The sequence below is a fragment of the Aulonocara sp. 'chitande type north' Nkhata Bay genome, linkage group LG8 (assembly GCF_057382095.1).
Source record: "Aulonocara sp. 'chitande type north' Nkhata Bay isolate Kocher_YH1m ecotype deep benthic linkage group LG8, A_spYH_male_GT1.1, whole genome shotgun sequence".
Taxonomy (NCBI): domain Eukaryota; kingdom Metazoa; phylum Chordata; class Actinopteri; order Cichliformes; family Cichlidae; genus Aulonocara; species Aulonocara sp. 'chitande type north' Nkhata Bay.
Window position 1 is genome coordinate 23,060,160 of NC_141351.1, and position 21,912 is coordinate 23,082,071.

A 21,912-nucleotide genomic window follows, 5' to 3' on the forward strand; every position below is an offset into this window, starting at 1 on the left:
AACTTCCTGAGGGTCAGGCTGGCCGACCACGCCACCTCTTGGCGTCTGGCTCACACAGCAGGACTTTTGCAGACCTGGATATCCATCTAGTTTCCTGCTTATCGGGGTCCACAACTTAGACCCACTGAACAGGATTTCCTTAACACATAAGTGACATTTGTGAGGTATCTGAAGGCATCTACACGACTTTAGCCAGTCACCAGCCCCTACTTAGTTTTCAACCTTACCAAATCTCAATACTGCAACATGCCCAGCTTTAACTCACCAGTATAATCCCAGCTTTGGCTGTTGCAAACTGGAACAGGACCCACTCATAAGTGTTTGGTCCCCACATGCCGAGCCGGTCTCCTTTCTTCATTCCGAGCGCCAGCAGCCCGGCTGCAGCCTGGTCCACCTGCAGAGACACAAACAACTCTGTGCAGTGAGACCATCAAACATCCAGGGGATGCTGCAGGTCCAAAGATTACTGTGCTTTACATTACTCCAGCAACAGAGCAGTCTGCCACGTCACAATGAAAAGCTACAGAGAAAGCACCGATAGTGTTAGCAAAGCAACATTTCCATGTGACAACTACAGTTTTCTTCCCTTTCAAATAAAGAAAACAGCTGTTTAAAGTAATTTATGTAAAGTCAGGTTTTTGGGGACGCTGTAGGCAGCTCAGCTCTGAAATAGGATCTGTCCTCATTTCCTCTGATAGCAGCAGCAGAGATGCAGACTCAGCACGACTGAAAGAGCCACAGCCAACACCTGATTGGCTGAAACATACAGGAACTACCCTCACTTTTCATACATTAAAGAGTGTTTTTCTTTTTTAAATGGATAATGTTCCTCATAAGTCATTTAAGATCCTGTCATGAGGATATTAACTTAACAAAACGCCTTTCTAGCTTTGCTATAAAGCAGTCAGGCAGAGCCAGGCATAGGAAGATATCAGAAACTCAAACACATTCTCTCTTATGTCATGAAGGGAGAGCGTAGCAGAGCTGCCAAGTAGAGCAGAGGTATCGCCATAAAAGGCATACTGGGATTGTAGTGTGCCAAGTTAATGCAAACAGTCTGTGGTGCTGCTGTGACTTTGACCAGTGACTTTTAGACTTGCATGTTTACACTAAACATGATGAAATAAAAGGTGAGGGCATCAGTGGCGGAGGTGCTTTTCAGGCAGGAGTCAAAGTTTGCTGTGAAGTGTCAGTTTAAAGCTCCTGTTATGACTTATGTAGCTAGTGATGACTCAGCAATCAAATGTGCCTGTTTAAATTTTCCCTTGTGGGGATTTAAAGGATTATTCTATTCTAAATCTAAAGATGTAGTCTTTAAAAGAAGTGAAAAAGCAGGGGAAAAAAATCAAAGAGCAAATGTGCAGATTTTCTAAACAAGAAAATGAATCTCTGCATTAACCATATGTGCACATTTCACAGAATCGTCAAAGGAGCTTGCAAAGAAAAGCGTCTGGACTTCTTTAAGTTGCTTGAAGACGTTTCACCTCTCATCCGAGAAGCTTCTTCAGTTCTAAGGTCAAGATATTTCATATCTGGGACTCTCCACCATTTGACCTTAGAACTGAAGAAGCTTCTCGGATGAGAGGTGAAACGTCTTCAAGCAACTTAAAGAAGTCCAGACGCTTTTCTTTGCAAGCTCCTTTGACTACGATGACCTGGATGACTGAGAACCTTCACAGACATTTCACAGAATCCACTTGAGACCTGGTTTGATGATCACCTCGATCATGTGGAAGAACAGTAAACCTGACAACACCATGAAAATTTTCATGAGGTCACGAGGGACCTTTTAGATTGATGTGATCAACGGTCCAGATTTGGTTTTAGAAGAAAAGAACTATGGTCCCATTTAACAACTAGTACATGCTCGGGCAACAGTACTGTTTGATCTCTTATTTATGGACACTGAGGGAAGAGTGAACAGATCACGAGGGGGTCCAGTTCTTCTGGATGGCTTTCAGTAAATCCCCCAATTTATCAATGCAATGGATTTCTATTTTCTTCTTTGCAACAATGTTTCAAATCTTCTGGTCGAGTACTTTGACTCATTAAAAAAAAAGATATTGATAAAAGGCAGAAAGGGGCTGTTCTAGTTATTAAACAAGAAAAACAATTTAACAGGAAATGGCATCTCCAGTTGTCGGGTAGAACAGGGATGTCTGTCACCTGACTGGCCCAGATAGTAGTCAGAGTTTTTTTTTAATAATTGAAAATTAAATAATTTAGCAGCTGATTACTATTCCATCAACCTTGAGCTCAAACTGGTCTTTATGCGAGCCATCATCTAAAATAAGTTCGACACACTTGCTCTACGTGCTTTAAAGTAAAGGACTCACATCTTGTTGGAACTGTGCGAAGGTCTTGCGGACTCCATCTTGTAGGAAAGCCACGGCCTCTCTGTCGGGCCAGCGCTCCACCGACCTCTGCAGGCTCTCTGCTACCGTCATGTGGAGCAGCGAAGTGGAAGACGTGCCATGGACATAGCTGGTGGTGAGAGTCGGGATGATGGGCGGACCGTCCACATGGAGGCCGCTGTGAAGCAAAGAGTAAGATTTTCAGACACTGGAAGCTTTGCAAGAAAATTTAGAGGACATGATAAGATGGGGCCTGATCATTCGAAACCTTGTATGTGAGCAGCAGGATTTGAATTCAATTATGGATTTAACAGGGAGCCAATAAAGAGAAGCCAGTATAGGAAAGAAATGGTCTCTCTTTCTGGTCCCGGTCAATACTCTCACTGCAGCATTTTGGATCAACTGATGGCTTCCATTGAGGACATACCCTGGTCAAAAATGACTCCAAGGTTCCTCACAGTGTTACTGCAGGCCTGAGTAACATCATCCAGAGTAAACAGCTGGCTCGATACCATATTTCTAAGATTTTTTAGAGCAAAGTACAATAACCTCAGTTTTATCTGAATTTGGAAGCAGAAAGTTAAAGACAAAGACCTGGATGACCTCTAAGACTAATTGGTCTCCATCATCAGATTTATTAATTCTTCTTCTGGATCTTTCCTTGATTATTATCTACATGCATTAATAAAAACCAAAAGCCATGCCCCCTCTCTCCCCTGTTGTTTGCACTTGCTTTGGAGCCACTGGCAGAGGCTATAAGAACTGATCCTGAGATCTGTGGGGTGACCTTGTCGAATACTGAATACAGGATTTCCCTTTATGCAGATGACGTGTTGCTCTTTCTCACTAAGCCAGAAACTTCTATTCCTGCACTGACACATATCATCAACCAATTCGGCCTCTTCTCAGGGTATAAGATAAATTATGATAAATCTGAAGCTTTGCCACTGGGTGACGGGGGGAGGTGGGACGCTCCTCCTAATTTCCCTTTCAGGTGGTCGACCACAGGTTTCACATATTTAGGTATCAGGGTGTCCGCAGACACAGCGGAGTTGTACAAGTTGAACTTCAAGCCGATTGTGGCCTCAATCAAGAATGACCTCAATAGGTGGTTTGACCTCCCCCTGTCTTGGACGGGTAGAATAAGTTTAATCAAGATGAATGTGCTACCCAGAATATTATACCCCATTCAAATGTTGCCTCTCAGGATCAACAGAAAAACATTCATAGAGATTGAGGGATGTCTTTCTAAATTCATATGGCGTGGGAAGAAATCTAGACTAAAGATACAGATTTTACAACTGCCCACGGATGAGGGGGGTCAGGCACTGCCTAACTTTTTATATTACTACTGGGCTTGCCATGCACAAATAATCTCAGGGTGGTTACATTCCTTCCTTCACCGGGGCGAACCATCGGTAGATGCCTGGTGCTGTGACCCTCTCTCACCTCTTAGTCTCTTATCCACTGACCTGGCGGACCTCCCTCTTGGTGTCAGAACTAATTCCGTCTTGATGCCCACTTTAAAGGTTTGGCGTAATATTACTGCCCACGTCGGAAGAAGAGGTTTCTCTAGTGCACTGCAGCCTCTAACTAGGAATAAAGCTTTCCCCCCGGGTATTGGCATTAATATATTTGATGATTGGTATTCTAAAAGTATAAGGTTTATTTGTGATCTGTTCGAAAGGGGTAGTTTTATGGCCTTTAATCAAGTTCAAGTTAAGTATAATTTACCACAGAAACACTTCTTTGGATTCCTGCAAGTAAGGCATTATGTGAACTCCCTTAAATTTCCAGCCAATCAACCAGTTTTGAACCCTGTTGAAAGCTTTCTTCTCAAAGTTAACGAGGAAATGACTACAAAAAAGAAATTTATTTCTCTTTGTTATGGGAAATTGTTGTCTTTGAACTTTATAACCACTGATAAGGCCAGGGTTCGGTGGGAAACCGACCTCGAAGCTCAGGTTGGTGCGGAAGCATGGTCCAAAACTTTCAGATCTGCCATGAAATTGTTTCCCTGTAACAGACTAAAGGAAAGCCAGTACAGAATCTTACATAGACTACAGCGTACGCCGGAGTTCCTAAATAAAATTCACCCTCAGATTTCTGCTCTTTGTGTGAAGTGCAACACGGCTGTAGGGACCTATTACCACTGCATATGGCAATGTCCTTTAATTACTAGATTTTGGAAGAATATTGCTATAGAGCTTTGCTCTATTTTCCACCGAACGATCCCACTGAACCCTATGCTGTTCGTTCTGGGTCTATCTATAGAAGGGCTCTCTCTGTCTTCTGTACAGATGCTTTTGTTAAGTAAACTTTTACATTTGGCGAGGCGATGTGTACTGTTTCAATGGATTCAGAGACGGCCCCCTACTGTTACACAGTGGTACAGAGAACTGCTCAGGGTGCTGCCGATGGAGCGCCTCAGTGCCATCATAAAGGGCAATTGTAATGCATTCTGTAGCATATGGCAGCCTCTGCTTGATCACCTACCTCATGACCTTACTGTGCTATTACATAAAGGGGACACGCAGTTTGTTTTTAAACACACTGATTAATGTCTGTGTTTTCCCCCCCTTTTTTTTTTTTTTTTTTTTTTATTTATTGTTTCCCTTGACTTCGAATGTGAAACGCTTTACATATTTTGTCCCAGGCGTGTGTACTGGTAACTCATATACCTGCATTTGCTTTGTTTTTTTTTTTTTTTTGTTTTTTTTTTTTTTTGTGCTTGGCTGTGCTGACTTGTTGCTGTTCGTGTTGTTCTGACAAAATCAATAAATCATCGTTTCAAAAACCAAAAGCCAACTGACCCATGAAATGAGTTAGACATTTAATCTTCTTAGGTCTCATCTGACATTATTAGCTCGGACGCTTAGAAACACTTTAAACCTACGACTAAGGATAAGGATAAGCTTTATTTGTCAGTTGCCTGCAGCTGAAATGACAGACCTAGTCGACCATACAGACAATACATACAATATAAAAACTTACATTGGGGAGACAGGTCAGGCTAGGCAGCAAAAAAAAAAAAGAAAAAAAAAAGGGATAGACGGTGAAATATGTAGCATAGGGGCAAACTACAGCAGGAAGTTCAAGTGTCTGTGTACAGTTTTTAGTCTGGAACAAGCAGAAACCTGCAGGGCTGAAAAATAAAACCAATGCTGAAATACTTAAAGCCACAACTCCTCTAGTCCCAACAGAAACCCAGTGTTAAAATGTACAACTTTACAGCAGAAATACACGTTTTGTGCTGAGTAATTGCATTTGAGAGCATGAGGGTGGAATGGATGTCTGTATCTGTGTGTGCCCCTGTTTGTTTGTGTCTATATGTCTAGGGACATCTCAGGCCCTCCAAGGTATGGAGGCCCATTTACGGGTAAAGTAAACATGTTGGACATCTTTCTTTGCCTTTAGACAATAATTCTGATGACAGAAGAACCAAACGGAACAGGCGAAAAAAAAAACAAAGAAAGAAAAAAGAAATACACGTTTTAAGCACACTACAAGAGCCATTATGGCCTCCATGGATGCCCCCCCCCCCTTCCTTGTGAAAACCATACACTCCACAGGTTTAAAGAGATGTCACTGAGCTCGACTTCCTGACCATGTATGAGCCGATGGTCCCTTTCGAGTATTTAAATGACAAAGAATAAGATTTCTTGTGCCACACCGAGTGTCCAAGAAGTTTTTGCTGTGTTGAGTGAAATTCTGGTCAGTTATTTGTCTGTTGCTTATCACTGGTTAGCAGATCTCTCCTTATTACCCTCTTTACCAGAGTCACAAAATGAGTTCAGTCAGTGATCTGAAAACTAAGTAACAGTTTGTGTGTCTCACCAGTCCCCACAGAGCCCTGCATGCTGATTACATGTTAGTTAACCTCGGGGTTGTTAAATCCCAGTTCAACCAATTTAAAAAAAAAAAAAAAAAAAAAAAAATGTGTACAGAGACAGAGAAGGGGGAAAAAAACTAAAAAGACTAAAGGTCAACAAACAAATCCACACTGGTCTGGGGCCCAGAGCTCCAGTATTCTCCCCCAAAAAACCAAACACTATTAGGAATAAACACAAGACTGAAATCAAACGGTTAAACATGCAAAGTAATTAATTGCCTGCTTTTATACAAATAAAGGTGCATGTTCTTTGTGAAACTTTTAATGATTGACCGAGGAACCAGAGCAGGATTTATAACACTTGTGAAATGTGTGTAAAAAAACAAACTGCCTGAAATCTTACAGCTGTGTTTTAAACGCCTCTTGATTCAACAACGTAAACCTTCATCTTTTCTGTTTCTGATTTACTGGCACTAGATTACTGTAAACTAGCTGAAACACAGAGAACCTTTTGGGGGCCTCAAATCCTGGAGAGCTCCAGAGCAGCTGTTTTTGTCAGCTTTAGGAAACTTGAAGGATTTCCCCCCTTTTTTGTACCGATTTGATTCAGACTGTAGATCAGGGGTGGGGGAACTCCAGGCCTCAAGGGCCGGTGTCCTGCAGGTTTTAGATGTGTCCTTTATCCAACACAGCTTATTTAAATGGCTAAATTACCTTCCTTAACATGTCTTGAAGTTCTCCAGAGGCCTGGTAATGAATGAATCACTTGAATCAGGTGTGTGTAAGATCTAAAACCTGCAGGACACCAGCCCTGGAGGCCTGAAGTTCCCCATCCCTGCTCCAGACCTTTGACCTCCCTGGCTGCCTTTGCACACTGTGTTTGCTTACAGGTGCTTAAATGAAGGCACGATACCAAAAGACAAAATTTACTGGCAAGCAGAGATGGAACAAGCTCAGGCAGAAGAATTAAAACCAACCTAAATGAGTGCCAAAGCATGCGGTAATTGTGTGGCGAGTTTTTACTGACAGAGTGACGGGATCGATCGGTCTGAAGCATCGTAAGACAATAAGACTGGAGTTTTGTTTTGGTTTTTGCACCCCTTATATCTATATATTGTATTTTTCACTTCTGGTTTATGTTAAATATTAAACAATTTCACATGAAAATCTTATTTGTCAAATCATTTGAAGAGTTTGGAGGGACAGGGTAAAACTGGTGAAAGATTGACTGAAACGTGGCCTCAAATAACAAAGCTGAATGTGTCACAACCCAAAAAGTTACAGATCTGCTAGTTTTACATCATGTTTTTCATGGATTTAATCAATTCTGGATGTAACATAACAGCTGACTGTACAAGTTAAGCAGAGCCGGACAGTACAAGGTACATTTCTCTTCATAAAATTGCTTATGTCTAAACCTCTGCATCCTTTTAACTTTTATCTGTTACTCTTATAATTGTGTATATTGTGTATTTGTTGTACAGTGTCCTTGGGTGCTCTGAAAGGCGCTATTTTTAAATAAAATGTATTATTATTATTATTATTATTATAATCACAACAACGCAGGTTTGGTTTTGTTTTATTTAAAAACTGCCTTTGACTTGATTTTTATGAATCTACTGCATTACATACTTTCTGACTGCATGCAGAGATGAAGGAAGGAAGATTCAGGGCTGCTGAGCATGGGTGAAAATTCCCAAAGATAAAGAAAAGAACTTTCTGCACACTGATTAAATCAATGTTTACTGTGTCTGTTCAAAGTATCACATCGATGCAAGAGGTGGACACAGTGATCTGCATCTCTACACAATGGAAATAATGTTGATATCCGTGATTGTGAAAACAGATTTTCTTCAGTTTCTTTGATCTCCCTGACGTGCTGCACCACCGAGCCACAGGAAAACTTTCCTGCCTGTTGATCTCTCCACACAACTCCTCCATCTAAAACAACAACAACACACACTGCAATAATGCACACTTTGCTATGGGTTGTATTATCGCCGTTTCCAAAATCCTGGAGCGACTGTGACCACAGAATTTCCTCAGGGATTTGTGAAGTTTTCTGATTTCCTTCTGATTTTAACAGTTTTAGCTGCAAAGTCTGCGCACAAAATATCCGAGCTTGAGACAGCGCAACGCTAGACCCGAGACCACTAATCCTGGGGGTGAGTTCTGCAGACGGAAACAAAACTTTCAAGTCGATACAAACGGATGTTTCTTGGTAGAAAAGACGGTCATTTAACATACCACCGAGCGCATTAGTTTTTCTGCGGTTGATGCTATTTTGAGGAGCGTTTACTCACTTCCAATTCCAAGACCCCCGCCCAGGAGCTTTGCTTTAAAGCGAAAGCGCTTTCTCTTATTTTACCTTCCACGGCTCACTCACCGAGTGGATGTAGTTAGTCCTGGCTGGCGTGTCCATGGCCTCTGAAAAAGCTTTAAACCTCTGAAAAAAGCGCAATTGCGCATAGTTGGAGTGCAGAAGGCAACGGTGGGGATCATTGTGTGCAGCTGGCCGCGTCCGGGACACAAAGCTTGAGCTGAGGTTTTTCGTCTCCAGCAGAGAACTGAGCGACAGGCTGTTAACTCCTCTTCTGATAAGGCTCAACCCGCTTACACTCTCTCACTCGGACGTTGAACCCCTGCCGAAGTAGGTGGATCGATCCGAATATTGATAGTGTCATAGTGTAACAGGGTCATAAATCACATCTTGTTATAATTACACCGGTTACAATAGCAACTCTATTATTGGTGTTGGAAGTTAAACATGTAGCCCATTAAATTGTGTTACATAGTATGAACTAGTGTTAATGTTTTCTACACAGAGGAACTATTCAAAGCTTTAGAATTTGTTTTTGAAGACCTAAGATTTTTTCGGCGTTTACAAATGATGCTAAATAAAATGATAAAGGAGGGGTTCGGCAAAACAGGAAACGTGAAAGTCTTCCCATGAACATAAAAACAAGAAAGCAGATGTAAAAGCCTGCCAAGAACATGCGGAAGTGAAGCCAAAATAGGCTTATCTGCACAAGAATAGAAACATATTTGCAAGTCAAAAATGTGGAAATATCCTTTCATAGCCCTGGAGGGAATTTGGATGAAAACACTTGTTGTTTTTAAATTAATCTGTTTATTTTATACTTGTTTTTCAGTGTTTGAACCTCGTTCTGTTCAGCCAGGTTTTTTGGTATCTTATTCCACTTATTTGGTCTCTACAGCTTTGTTTTCTTTCCATCTTCCAGTAAAAGTTTGCAGGCAAAAATCAGCTTGTCAGTGATCATCCATGGATAGAAAAGGAGGCAGCAGCAGGAGGAGATATTAACATTTAAGTGGACTCCTGCCATAACAGTCCCAGGGATTTGTGTCTCCTCTGCACTGTGGAGCTCGTAAGGAACAAAATCCAGTTTTTGATTTATATAAAAACACATCCTCTAAGTTATCCTTCAGTATACATGAGGTTTCAACATTAAATGAAGCTGACCTCCAACGAGGAAGTCTTAATAAGGAAGAGAAACGACCGAAGTAAAAAACTGGAACGGATCAGGACTCAAAAATTTCCATCAATTTTTCTTCAAAAGCAATTTTAATAAGTATAGTTTAAAAAAGTACATCAATGAACAAAATCCACTAAAAATAATATTTCTGGAGTTTCAGGAAAAGACACCATGATTCACGGTGGAAACCACAGGTGATGATAACTCTGACAGGAGGAGTGACGAATGTCAGTGACAAAGTCTCACCTTAACAGGAGCTTCTGTTAGAGCGAGGGCTTCTTTAAGGAGTTTAACCCGTGATTCACAGCAAAGCTTTAACACATGGAGCACAAAAGGCAGTGAGAAAAACAGTCCTTGACATTCAGAGCACACCAACACTGAAGCCCTCCATCATTTTAATTGCCTTAAAATGATGGAGGGCTTCAGTGTTGGTGTGCTCTGAATGTCAAGGACTGAATCAGAAAACACTTCATTTTAGAGGACGACCTCTAAATCTGAGTCACTTTATGTCATGACCGTTCTGCTGCCATGTGGAGTATTCATATTTATTTGCATTGTTTACTGGCAGGAAACCCCACATTTTTCCTCTAATACTGCCAATAAATTGCATATATGAACTATACTCTCAAAATGTAGTTACCCATGGTAGCTAAAGGTCATGATTATAATATTCTCTCCACTTCAAACGTTTCCTCCCAGATAAATAAACGAGGATGGACGAGTTGAGCTCCTCTGACCGACCAAACATTGCAGTAACACTTCTGCCGTTTGAAGTTTTCTGATGATGAACAGTTCATTTCTCATGATACAAACAGGTAAACAACATCACTTCTTCTTTGTCTAGAAACGAAAGTATTTGTGCGACGAAAGCACGAGCAGGTCATTGGCTGTCCTGAGAGAACAGCTCCTCCTTCAGACGATAGTAACGCCCTTTTTTGGCCATCAGCTCACTGTGCGTCCCCTCCTCTACGACCTCGCCGTTCTCCAAGAAGATGATGTGATCAGCCTGCTCCACAGTCTTCAGCTGATGAGCCACGACCAGCACCGTCCGGCCACGAGCAAAAATCTCCTTCAGCACCTGAACACAGAAATATGAGGCCACTTCACAAACACAATTCTTTTGTGGACCTCTTCCCCTCTTTGGCTGCAGGTAGTGGTTGTGTTTATTATCAGTTTATCAGCTAAATACTTTCTGGATTAACTGGTTAGTCTTAAAAAAATCAACTTTACAATAATACTAAACTCATAAAACCCTAAAAAATTCCAAAAAGCTTTAGGTTTCCCTTCGACCTGCCTCTGATTCAGGTGTGCAGAGATATCTTTGGGCTATTGTTTTCCATGTCAAGACTGGGGGTGTTGCTGCTTTAAGCTTCTGTGTTATTTCTATTCTAATTTATAGTTACAAGTTTAGCCCCTTCATCTGATTGGTTGCCACTCATAAACAGATGGGTGGGGCTTCTGCACTCACAGCCAGAGCTATGTTCATTCAAGTTCCAGCAACAGGCCCATAAAATTAGAAAACTGTCTTATAGTAATAGGCATCCACACTATTGAGTTCCTGTTTCTCTTTATTCTTTATTTTTCTTTTTCAAGTTGCTTCCGTACGTTTTTTTGGACGTTAACTACTCCCTCAGTTTTCAGCCAATTTTCTCCGTTCAAACTTTAAAAAATTCTGCTCTTTCTGGCTATGACTTTTGGTGCTCATAACTTCTATACTTTTTGAGATATTGAATTTTTTTTGCAATATTTTTTGCCCATTTCTGCCATATTATCAGTGGCCTCACTGATTTTCCTTGCCGGGTTGACCTGTGTTTTAGCTCAGTGAGTTGAGCATCCGTTCTCAGACTGGAAGGCCCGGGTTCAAGTCCCGCTTATGGCAAAATTTCTTTCAGTTAACAGTTAAACTTTTTTTAAACTCTTTTCAGCACAATTTTCAGTTTTTTCACCACTTTTCAGCACAAATACCAGCTTTTTCAGCTGTTTTCAGCAAAAACCTATTTTTAGCAGAAATTCTGCTGATTGAACTCTTTTCAGCAGAAATTCTGCTGATTCATCTCTTTTCTGCAAAATTTTCAGCCTTTTCACCTCTTATTAGCACAAATCTCAGCTGTTTTCAGAAAAAAACTCTTTTGAGCAGAAATTCTGCTGATTGAAATCTATGCAGAAGAAATTCTGCTGATTGAACTCTTTTCAGCAAAATATTCAGAGTTTTCACCTCTTTTCTGCCCAAATTCTGCTTATTCACCTCTTCTGAAACATTTTCAGCCTTTCCACCTTTTATCAGCACAATTCTCAGCAGCTTCTGCTCATTTCAGCACAATTGTCAGTCTCTCCACCTCTTCTTTGTGAGAATGAGCTAAATAGCAGCCCTTAGACCAGGAGGGCCAGGTTCGAATCCTGCTCAGGGCAGTTTTTTTTTTTTCTCAACTTTTTCAGCTTTTTTCGGCATACATCTTCAGCGTTAAGGCATCCACACAGCATTTTCGCAGGAAATGCAAATTTTTCTAGTTTCAAATGTGGCTCGCTCATCGAGAAGATGAGCGAGCCACAGGTCAGGAGAGATGCTTTGAGCACAGCCCTGAGTTTATGTTTAGATCACTTCCTGTAACCCCTATTTTGACCACGTGCACTATGAGCTCTGTCATTTCTTAACAAACCTCACACCTACAGAGCAAACACCAACTGATACGACTGGAGTGAAGGACGCGAGCAGACAAGTTTCCAAACCTGAAGGCGGTGGATCGGGTGATGAGAGGGACCAGGGTGAGACTGTCCTGAGTCATCTGGGGTGAACATACTCACATCAGGTGTGGGCCACTGTGTGGATTAATGGATTTGCAACCCCGTGACTTTGTCCACTTCCAAAACAAAATAACTTTGAAGGATCTGCATTTTGACACATACTAGAGGTACAAGTTCAGGTGCACTTCATCAAAGAGATTAAAAATCATGATGGAAGCGGTCCAGACTCGCCTGAGAGGAACAGGAGACCAGCCAAATCTAAATCAGGGGAGGTTTGCTTTTTCTTTTTGTGTTATTGGCCCACTGCCCAAACTTTCTCATCGCCAGATATGTAAGAGCAGCTGCTTGACTCACACCCACACACAGAGAAAACCCATTCACGCTTCTTGCATGCAGGATTTCCTTGTTTGGTCACCGTGAGGAAAGCTGAGGGTCGTATGGAAGTTTCTGAGCTTTATTTTTATATACGTACTGAATGCTGCGCCTCGACATCCAGTTTACTGGTTGCTTCATCCAGAATGATGACCTGCGGGTCTCGAACCAGAGCTCTGATCACGGCGATGCACTGCTTCTGTCCTCCTGCAAGACGACCCCCACCTTCTCCTACATCTGAGAGGACAAACAACACAGACCAAGGTTACAGTGGAAAATATGCACCTGCTTCAGGTTTTTCCATCACAACTTTACAGTTAATCATTACTGAAACATAGCTCGTGGTTTACCTGGCTACCAGCTTCCAGCTGGATATTTTACAACTGTAAAATCTGACTTTCCTTACTTCACATCTGTCAGAAAAAGTTAATATTAACTTTCATAAACCTATCTGCAGCTCACCATGATCTATTTTAAACATGTGCCTCTGTACTTGATTATTTTGTCAACTGACTTGAGCATTTTCTCCTTGTTAGATCACCTCTGTAGCTGTCATATATTTTTATTTCCTGATGTAATGAATGTAATGAAAAGAAAAAACACACACAAGGGGCTTATAAGAGAAATATCTCACTGCAATATGCAGTATGAGTAGATAGAGAAGTAATGTAAAGAAAGGCAATCAAGCAAAAGTAAACAACATGAATCTGAATTTTTCCATGTTGTAGGTATGTACTCATTAATAACACTCTTCAAATTTCAGTGATTATTTTCACCGCTGTGGGCAAAGTTAATATGCAGAAGCGTGCTGGTCTTTCAGGGGTGGGATTTCGTTTTCTCAAGGGGTCACATGATAAACTGGGACTGCTGTGGACCAATAAGCTGAACTCAGTTCGTCTCAATGTTAATTTTATCTCTTTAAAAGCTACTGTTATTACTTTTCTGCTCTACTCCACATTCCTGGAAACTGAGGACATTTGTCTTCAAAATAAAAGTTGTGCATTAATGACACATTTCAAAAGGAGCAACAGACAATTATGTCATATAGAAAAGACAAGCAACCTGCTCGAGGTTCACAGTGCCAGCGGTTACCAGGGGCTCACTGACAGCTCTTTAGGCTTTTGATTAGCTTTAGCAACAACTCAGAACTGGTCAGGTAATGCTCATTTTTCCACTGTAACCAGTGGTTGGCAGACAGTTGCCAAGTGGTCTCTAGACCCGTGTGATTGAGGTGAGGCACAATACCACAGATGGCTCTGTACCTGTGTCGTACTCGTTCTCCATTTCAGAGATGAAGTCGTGTGCGTTGACATTATTTGCAGTTTCTTTCACCTTCTCGATGCCGCAATCCTGCAGGCCGTATTCAATGTTGTATCTCAGGGAGCCAGAGAACAGCACGGGATTCTGGGAAACCAGGGTTACCTGCACGAAGAAAGGATTAATGTGGTTTCACCATTTAAACAATTAAAGTAAATAAGCTGACGCGTCTCACAAGAACAAAACCTGAGAGTCAAAGTTTTGTTGGGCTACATGTGGAAAGAAGGAGGTTCACTGTCCACGTGCTATTTTAAGATCTAGACCTACTAGTAAATCAAATACACTTACACCCTCGTCCCCAGAACTGGTCCAGCTGCTCCAGTCAAACAAAAATCTTCCAGCCTCAAAACTCTGAAGAGTGTTTGAGCTGAAGACAAGACTAGACACGGCAGCTTTCCAAGCAAGAAAAGCTTTTACAGAAACCCTCTGACGACCTCTTTGTGTCATTCATTTGAGGAACCGAGGTCTGTGACTTGAAGCTGATGTTAGATTAGACCCACAGTTTTAAACATTAACTGCATCTATATCTAACATACGATTACATGTTTGCATCAATTAAAGACACATTAAGTACTGAGATCATATGTACCAGGAGCATCCCTACATTATTTGATTTAGTACAATGATTTAAGCTGTACAATGAGCCGTCTGGACCTTTTGATGGAAATATTTGTGTTTGTAAAGGTGGAGCGGCTTTCCATCCAGCAGGATCTCACCCTCCTGGGGCTCATACAGCCTCTTCAGGAGGCTGACACAGGTGGTCTTTCCACTGCCGGAGGGACCCACCAACGCCGTCATCTTCCCTGGCTGCAGCTCCATCGACACTGACTGGAGAGAAGACGTCAGTGCAGCATTCATAAATCTGTCCACCTCTCACAAATTAATGATTAACACCATTCCAACAGTGACACTGTAGGATGAACACAACCATCACTGTAACACTAGGAAACTGTTACCTTCAGGGCAAGTTTCTCTTGATATTTGAAGGTGACATTTTGGAAAACAATTCTTCCCTGCAGATTGTCAGGAGCTAAATCTCCCTCCTCCTTACACTTGGGTGTCCTGTCCAGGTAGCTGAACACTTTGGAAATCACTCCAACTGTGGCCACCGTTTCACCATAGCAGTACAAAATCTCCTGCGACATAAATAACCCGTTGAATATCAAAAACAGGCACTACATGTTAATAAATATCCAGAATGATTCGGCTTACCCTTAAATTGACTGACATGGGCTTCTGATACAAGAAGAAGGACACAAGACTGCCGATGCTGAGCTTTCCGGACGAGATGAGAGTGCGGGCCTGTAACAGCATCAGTATCTTTATCCCCAGAGACACCAGCTAAATAAAGAGAGTTTGGAGAGGAGGGTTACTTGCGAAGGAGCTAAAAAACAAACAAAGCAGGATCCATTATCATGTCAGCACATATCAAATACTGGGGAAATACTAAAATGCTTTAAGAAACCAGGGTACCGTTTCTTCTTGGTGCTTAAATATTAGCACATATGCAGTTAGAGCTGAGAATGAAACATGTTCCCTTGCTTGTAACATGACTGTCGCCTTACCCTCCGCACTAGGAGAAAGACTGAACTGTAGATTCCTGAACGTCTCTTGACTACGCGCATCTGCGTCAGAGCCTCCTGATATCTCCTGATTTCGTCTTTCTCGGCCTTGAAGCTGCGGACGGTTTGAATCCCGCTGACCGTCTGGGAAGCCAGGTCTGCATTCTGAGCTTGGCAGTCCTGAATCTGCTCTTTCAGCTCCTGTCAGACAACAAATCAGGATCAACAAATAAAGTCTTCATGACTCCCACTTTTAATATCCTTGATTCTTTCCAGCTGCAAACATTTTTCTTCCTGTCATCGAAAAAAGATAAAGAAAAGTCTGGCTGTTTTTTCTTCCTTTTACACCTACCTTATACAAGGTGCTGTATTTGTTTTGCACTACAGCTAAGAGTGGCATCTCTATGCAGGTGAGCACAGTGAGCTCCCAGGACAGGCGTAACATCACTACCAACATGAGGAAGGTTTTTACTGTGCTGCGAACCACGGCGTTAGCATTCAGCGCTACCGTGCGGCCCATCCTGTCCACGTCAGAGTGCAGGCGGGAGGAAAGACGACCTGGATGGTGAAACAGAGAAAAGGACAGAGTTCAGTAACCGCTTAAATCTGCACAGCTTCAATGTTTGATTAGATTATGAGGCTTTTTAGACGCTAGTTTGTCAGGCCAATTGCAGTTTAAGATGACGCTCCATTTACCGAAGGTTAAATCAGCGTTAATATTTTCATTAGGGGAACCTTTGGCATTGTTGACCCTGCAAATTCATGCAGTCCCTAAATATCTTAATAGACATGTCGTGCTCCTCTCACCGGGGTTGTTATCATCAAAGAACTGCACTTCCTGCTTCAGGAGGGTGTGAAACAGCAAATGCTTCAGCCTCTTGTTCAGTCTGGCCAAGGTGCACATAAATATACCACCTCTCATGCCAGAGAAGAGCGCGCTGTTAAGATGGAAAGACAAAAAAAATCAGAGAGATGCCAAGTAAATAAATGTTCTTCCTACAAATATCTGAGAGACAAAGAAATGGTGGGAACAGTTTTGGTTCATCACCTTCCGAGAGAAATGAGAACCAGCTCTCCGAGCGCATAACCGAAGCCGGCTTCAAGTACTTTACCACTCAGCATATCAATGACCTTCCCCTGATACAACGGGATAAACGTATCACCTGTGAGGAAAGATGAATGACAGGTACAAAGGTAAACAGGGACAAAGTCAACAAATTTATTAAAAACTTATTTCGAAAGCAGTATTAAACCGTAGTGAGTATTTAAGGACATGTAGTGTGTGGTGGAAATCACATTTGTTACTGACTAGGTTATGAGTGCTGATGATAGACTGTATATAAAGGACAGACTGTGCATTTTTAAGCCAGCCCCCTCTTTGTAGGGGTTTCTTAGCAGAAGTGACAAATCTTGGATGAGCAGGTGGAGTCAGTGTACAGGTGCCGGGACATGCTGCAGGCACGAAAAGTGCTGTCATGGTGAAATCATCTTGCCCAGCCTATTTTTTTAAAATGCCAAAACCTGCACGTGGACCTTATAAAACATGCTAATGTTGACATAACTCGTCTCTCGTATTGATTTGCCCTTTTGTGGACATAAACGAATGGTTCAAATCTGTGCTGGTCTTTGGAACAAATATTCCAACGTGGCTAATTCTGCCATCCCAGCACACAGACTCAGCAGCAGGAATCGATGGTTTTACTCTATCAGTGAACAATGATAGGAGAAAATCTGCTCTCACAGTCTAATTTTTACTTATATACTGTGTTTTAGAGAGGATTTGTAGACTCAAAGGTCCCTTCTCTTCCAGCTGATTAGAAAAAAACCTTAAACAGAGTAAAAGAGAAGTTTTGTTTACTTCTCTGAATTAAGTAACATGCAGGACCTTTCAGGTCTAACAGGATTTGGAATCCAGGAAGAAAAAGACAAATACATACATTCAAGGCCTCCTAACCTATAAACAAACTTCTGCAGCTTCTGTTTCCACTCTGATGCACACAGAACAGCAAGTCCGGTCTCTTAGAAATATTTTATGAGGGAGTGCTTGCTAACAAGCTTGCCCTCCATCCTCTGATCCTAACACGGCTACTTCTGCCTGCATGTTTCTGATCCATAAGTCTTACACTGTAATAAACACATGTGCTCTATCTAACACACTATAAAATGGGAATGTTTTATACTTACAGATGACTCCTAAGATGAGGAAACCGAACGCTGCGATCAGGTAGAGAGTGTCTGGTTTGAAATATTTTAATGTCCTCATAAGCAGCCCACTGGTATCCAGTTTGACGCTGTCCGTTTTTGTTTTTCCATTCCCACTGAGACCCTTTTCCCAAATTAAACAGGCCAGAGATGAGGCCATCGGGCCCAAGAGGAGCATGCTGAGATTGGGAGATGGGCCCGAGTAAGGCTCAGATGGAGATGCTTTAAGGAAGCGTCCACTTTCAAACACGGGAGGAAGAAGGCAAAGGAGCGCCACCAACCTGTGGAGGACAGGCTGGGGCTTTCCATCAGTCAACACAGAGGTGAAAACATGGAGGAAAACCCATTTTACAGCTCCAAAGGCCCACACGCCTTCCAGTCCACCACAGCTGGAGCAGTCGAGCAGCAGCAGCCCGGTCCACATCGATGAACCCAGAACTGCATCGAAAACAAGGACGAAAAATCCTGAGGCTGCCACATCCGTCATTTTACCCTCGGTTGGCGGTGAAAACGCAGGAGGCTCAATCGGATCCTACAACAGCAAGTATTACAGTCACTCAGAAAAGATGTGTTAAAATCTAGATTTACTTTATCAGGAAAACAATTATATTTCCCAAACGTGTGTCTTTTTGTAAAATATTTAACTATTAATCCCAATCATCTCAATGACAGTGGAAACTGCCAGAGGGGGAAAATCGGGCAAACAGGACTTAAGGTTCAGAGTTAACTATTGCAGGTGTGAGCAGCTCATAGTGGGAAGGTGATTCTTTTGAACTTCACCGTTCTGATTGGTTGATTTGAGTATCTTCTTTTTCTCTCTCTCTCAGGAAAATAGTTAAATCAGATTGAAAAGCTTCTACTTCAACCAAAAACCGTTCATACAGGAAGCAAACGGCCATTACCTTCAAGGTGAGCGACTAACAAGGAGTGCACAGGAAACCACTGACTGGCATATGACCTGGTAGTAAATACTACATGGAGCCCGGACTGTCCACTAGTGGCCAACCATCATCTGCAAAGCAATGCATGATGAGTTAATTGGTCCCTGTGTAAATGGTCCTTAACATTTTTCCTTCCACAAGAAGATGAAAATAGAAACGTAAACACTAAATAGACATTTTCTTTATTAATTTCTATCTGGTTTCGTTTAGTTTCATTTAGTTTCTAGTGTTTGCTTAATTTGTTTCATCTTCTTATTTTTTTTTTTAATTAATTATTGTAGTATGAAGGGTATTTGTCAGCACTGAAGCTGTTACAGTTAACTAAAACAAACTAAAAAATTGCAACTAGTAGTGAAAAAAAATTTTTTAGTTAGTGGAATAAAAATAATAACTAGAATTTGGAAAACGAGAACTTTATGCATTTAAAAATGTAAATGTGATCACATTTCCAACAAGCAGCAGAAAGTTGGTGTGCAACTAGCTCATGTGCATGAGATGTTTACATGATATTTAGTGTTTCTAGCTCCTCTACAGTCTTTAGTACTCAGAACCTGCCAGTTATCAACTGCCTCCTCTGCTACTTCGATACAAGTGGCTGATGAGGACATATCTAATCTGTTAATCTTCATCACAAACATTTAAATAAAAAAGGAACCATTCTCCGCAAATGAAGTTTCCTATCAGTGGTCATGCATCGGTCTGTAAAGCCTGACACACACACAGAAGCTGGAAACTAGATCTCATAGGTGTACGTTTAAATTCACATCTCTCCATGTAATTCTGTTTTAAGATATTCTATCTCATTGGTACATAATTTGCGCAAGTTTAATGTGTGTATGTATGACTGTGTGTGTGCCTGAATTACTTTTGGTTAATTTAGGACCTTTTGCTACTGTGGCCCAACATTCATTTAAGTGGTTTTATAAGAACATAAATATCGATAGAAAATATCAGAGAAAATAAAAAGTAAAACTGAACTGAAACTAAACCTTTCCTATTCCAAAATGGAAGGATCAAATCTGGCAACAGAGTGAAACTAGCGTAAACTGAAACTAAAATTTTAAAATTAAAAAAAGGTAAAGTAATATGAAATTTTATACTGTAATAACACTAGTCAGGAGCCTAATTTTTCATGACTTCAGAGGAGAGATTACAGTACAAACACAGCGCTTTGTGAAGCATTTGGCTCACGATCATGAGGTCATCCTCAAGCCTCAAACATCTGGACCAAAACCTCACCTGAGAAGGTGTAATAACAAACTGGACCAAACTATAAAAGGCTAAAAATAACCACATTTCCTCTCTATTTGTTATACTTTGTGTCGTTTTTTGGTTTCAGTTTTTGTTTATTTACACCCACTCTCGCAGTATTAGGGTTACTCTCAACAAATATATCCTTAATCACTGAATAAAATATGCAAAAAAGTAAAAATATAGGTCCTGCATTTTTAATTTAATCTACTCTAAGTACCACAGAGACACATTTTGTGACTCCGGGGATAAAACGGTGCTGTTTTTCAAACTGTCTACATCACACTTATGGAAAATATGAGCAAAACGTTAACACTAATATCTGTTATAGTTATATTAACAAAGCCTTACAGATATTTAATGCAACTGGAGCATAAAATATATCTGCAGCTGCTGGTTCTCATTGTAGCTTTCTTAATTGAGGTGGTAACTTCAGTAATAGGCCGTTTAGGTTACCTGCTCTCCTACCTGCCGTTTCACATTTACCTGTGTATACACCTGTGACGCATTAAAATGTATTTAAAATTGAGTTAATCGGGATTGATTTAGATTACCTACCGTATATCTCTCTCCTCCACAGAGCACAGCTAGCTTAAGTGTCTGCAGCACCCGCTTCACTTTTACTTTCACTTTCATTTAGCTGACACCTGCGCGGCTCAGACCACGTTAAAAAAAAAAAAAAAAGAGCGACATTACACAAAATATCAAACTCTGTCCTCATGTCTGTTCAACTATCGTTTTTGTACCACGAATCAACGTTTGTGGGACAGCTGTGGAAAGTTTTACACTAAGAAAACGGCTCATTTCACACATTGGCCACAAGATGGCAGCAGTTTGCGTCGTTGCTTATGCTGCTGGAAACTACTTCCTCCCTTTCACAATAAAGGCACGGCGGTTTGTTTAATTGTCTGTGTAGGAAAGATTTACACCCTTTTGACAGTGTGACACTAATTTTGGCAAAAACTCTTAAAAAAATGTTTTTACATGAAAGTTAGGTTTTATATATTTCATATGACAGTTTACTGGTGAAAATTCCCATTTTTGCATTTTCTAAAAATAGTATAATACATAAAAGCATAATAATAACATTACACATGATTCTTGTAGCATAACAGGGGACACTTGGATGTCATTTTCTTATCATATTGCCTGGCCTTTACAGCACAAGTCAGATCCCAGTTTTTTATATTAATTTAGACAGACAGACAGACACTAGTGCAATTTTACCAGCATCAGCAGAGACCGATCAACCATTTTTGAACAGTTGATCATAAAATGTTGACACCAAACTTTTTGACCATGAAAAATTTTTTTTGTGGAATTTATTAATTCTTATAAGAAAATATAAAATCAGTGTCAACCCTTTCATACTATAAGAAAAAATAAACAGTATACAGGCTTATATTTGATAATAAAGCCTTGTATTACATCCATGTTGATATTTTTTGTTATTTTTGTTCTAGTTTTTAAACAAGCACTTATGAAAACAAGTTTGAAGAGAACACATATAATATAGTTTTACTTTCTCCTCAGCATGACATTCAATGATTCTTGCACATAGAGAGAGGACCAAGTTCAGCAGGTATCATATGCTGTGGAGCCCTAAGGACTATATTAAGGGTATTATAGTGTGTAAACACACAGTGTCACTGATTGGGCCAAAGTAAAAATGTCAGCAGAGAAACAGAGTTTCTCCCAAGTGTCTCTTATCCATTTTTATAATTTTATTAGGTATAAAATCAAATGGTCTTTTTTCCTAGTAAGATCAAACTTTGACTGTTTCCACTAATTTATTGGGCACTTACCAACAACTGCTGGGCTTCAGGAGCTTAAATCCCTCTCAAA

At 40.9% G+C, this 21,912-nt stretch overlaps 2 protein-coding genes and 1 long non-coding RNA gene across 4 annotated transcripts in view; 1 reads left to right on the top strand and 2 right to left on the bottom strand.

Annotated features, from left to right (window-relative positions):
• The window catches only part of acsf2 (acyl-CoA synthetase family member 2), a 28,697-nt gene extending 19,916 nt beyond the window's left edge, over positions 1 to 8,781 (bottom strand). The window contains exons 1-3 of the mRNA XM_086304384.1: positions 8,573 to 8,781; positions 2,337 to 2,532; positions 266 to 394 (exon numbers count right to left, since the gene is read on the bottom strand). Of these exons, the coding sequence (XP_086160510.1) occupies positions 266 to 394; positions 2,337 to 2,532; positions 8,573 to 8,688 (441 nt within the window). The 5' untranslated portion in view covers positions 8,689 to 8,781. The remainder of the gene's footprint in view (positions 1 to 265; positions 395 to 2,336; positions 2,533 to 8,572) is intronic.
• The window catches only part of LOC147323792 (uncharacterized), a 29,640-nt gene continuing 12,880 nt past the window's right edge, over positions 5,153 to 21,912 (top strand). Inside the window, exons 1-4 of the long non-coding RNA XR_015130789.1 lie at positions 5,153 to 8,836; positions 10,525 to 10,830; positions 17,860 to 18,419; positions 18,703 to 18,784. This is a non-coding gene — a long non-coding RNA (uncharacterized LOC147323792). The remainder of the gene's footprint in view (positions 8,837 to 10,524; positions 10,831 to 17,859; positions 18,420 to 18,702; positions 18,785 to 21,912) is intronic.
• tap2t (transporter associated with antigen processing, subunit type t, teleost specific) lies at positions 9,756 to 20,930 on the bottom strand. 2 transcript variants are annotated; one of them, XM_086304382.1, is made up of 13 exons: positions 20,626 to 20,930; positions 18,778 to 18,887; positions 17,858 to 18,407; positions 16,722 to 16,836; positions 16,481 to 16,611; positions 16,026 to 16,231; positions 15,677 to 15,874; positions 15,324 to 15,452; positions 15,068 to 15,247; positions 14,766 to 14,939; positions 14,057 to 14,216; positions 12,895 to 13,031; positions 9,757 to 10,758 (listed from the first exon to the last, which is right to left on the bottom strand). In XM_086304382.1, the coding sequence occupies exons 3-13, from the start codon at positions 18,360 to 18,362 to the stop codon at positions 10,561 to 10,563; spliced, it is 2,133 nt and encodes a 710-aa protein (XP_086160508.1). In that variant the 5' UTR covers positions 18,363 to 18,407; positions 18,778 to 18,887; positions 20,626 to 20,930; the 3' UTR covers positions 9,757 to 10,560. The 2 variants fall into 2 exon arrangements, with proteins under 2 accessions (XP_086160507.1, XP_086160508.1); XM_086304381.1 differs by lacking the exon at positions 18,778 to 18,887 and having other exon boundaries at positions 9,756 to 10,758.

What these genes read in the sequence shown, in the direction of transcription:
- tap2t (XM_086304381.1), bottom strand. Translation starts at nt 20,703, where the DNA reads ATGAAAGTGAAAGTAAAAGTGAAGCGGGTGCTGCAGACACTTAAGCTA. An exon ending in CTTTGATGATAACAACCCCG is followed by an intron (nt 16,232 to 16,480) that starts GTGAGAGGAGCA and finishes TTCACCATCCAG; the next exon opens with GTCGTCTTTCCTCCCGCCTG. An exon ending in AAGAGAAACTTGCCCTGAAG is followed by an intron (nt 14,940 to 15,067) that starts GTAACAGTTTCC and finishes TCTTCTCTCCAG; the next exon opens with TCAGTGTCGATGGAGCTGCA.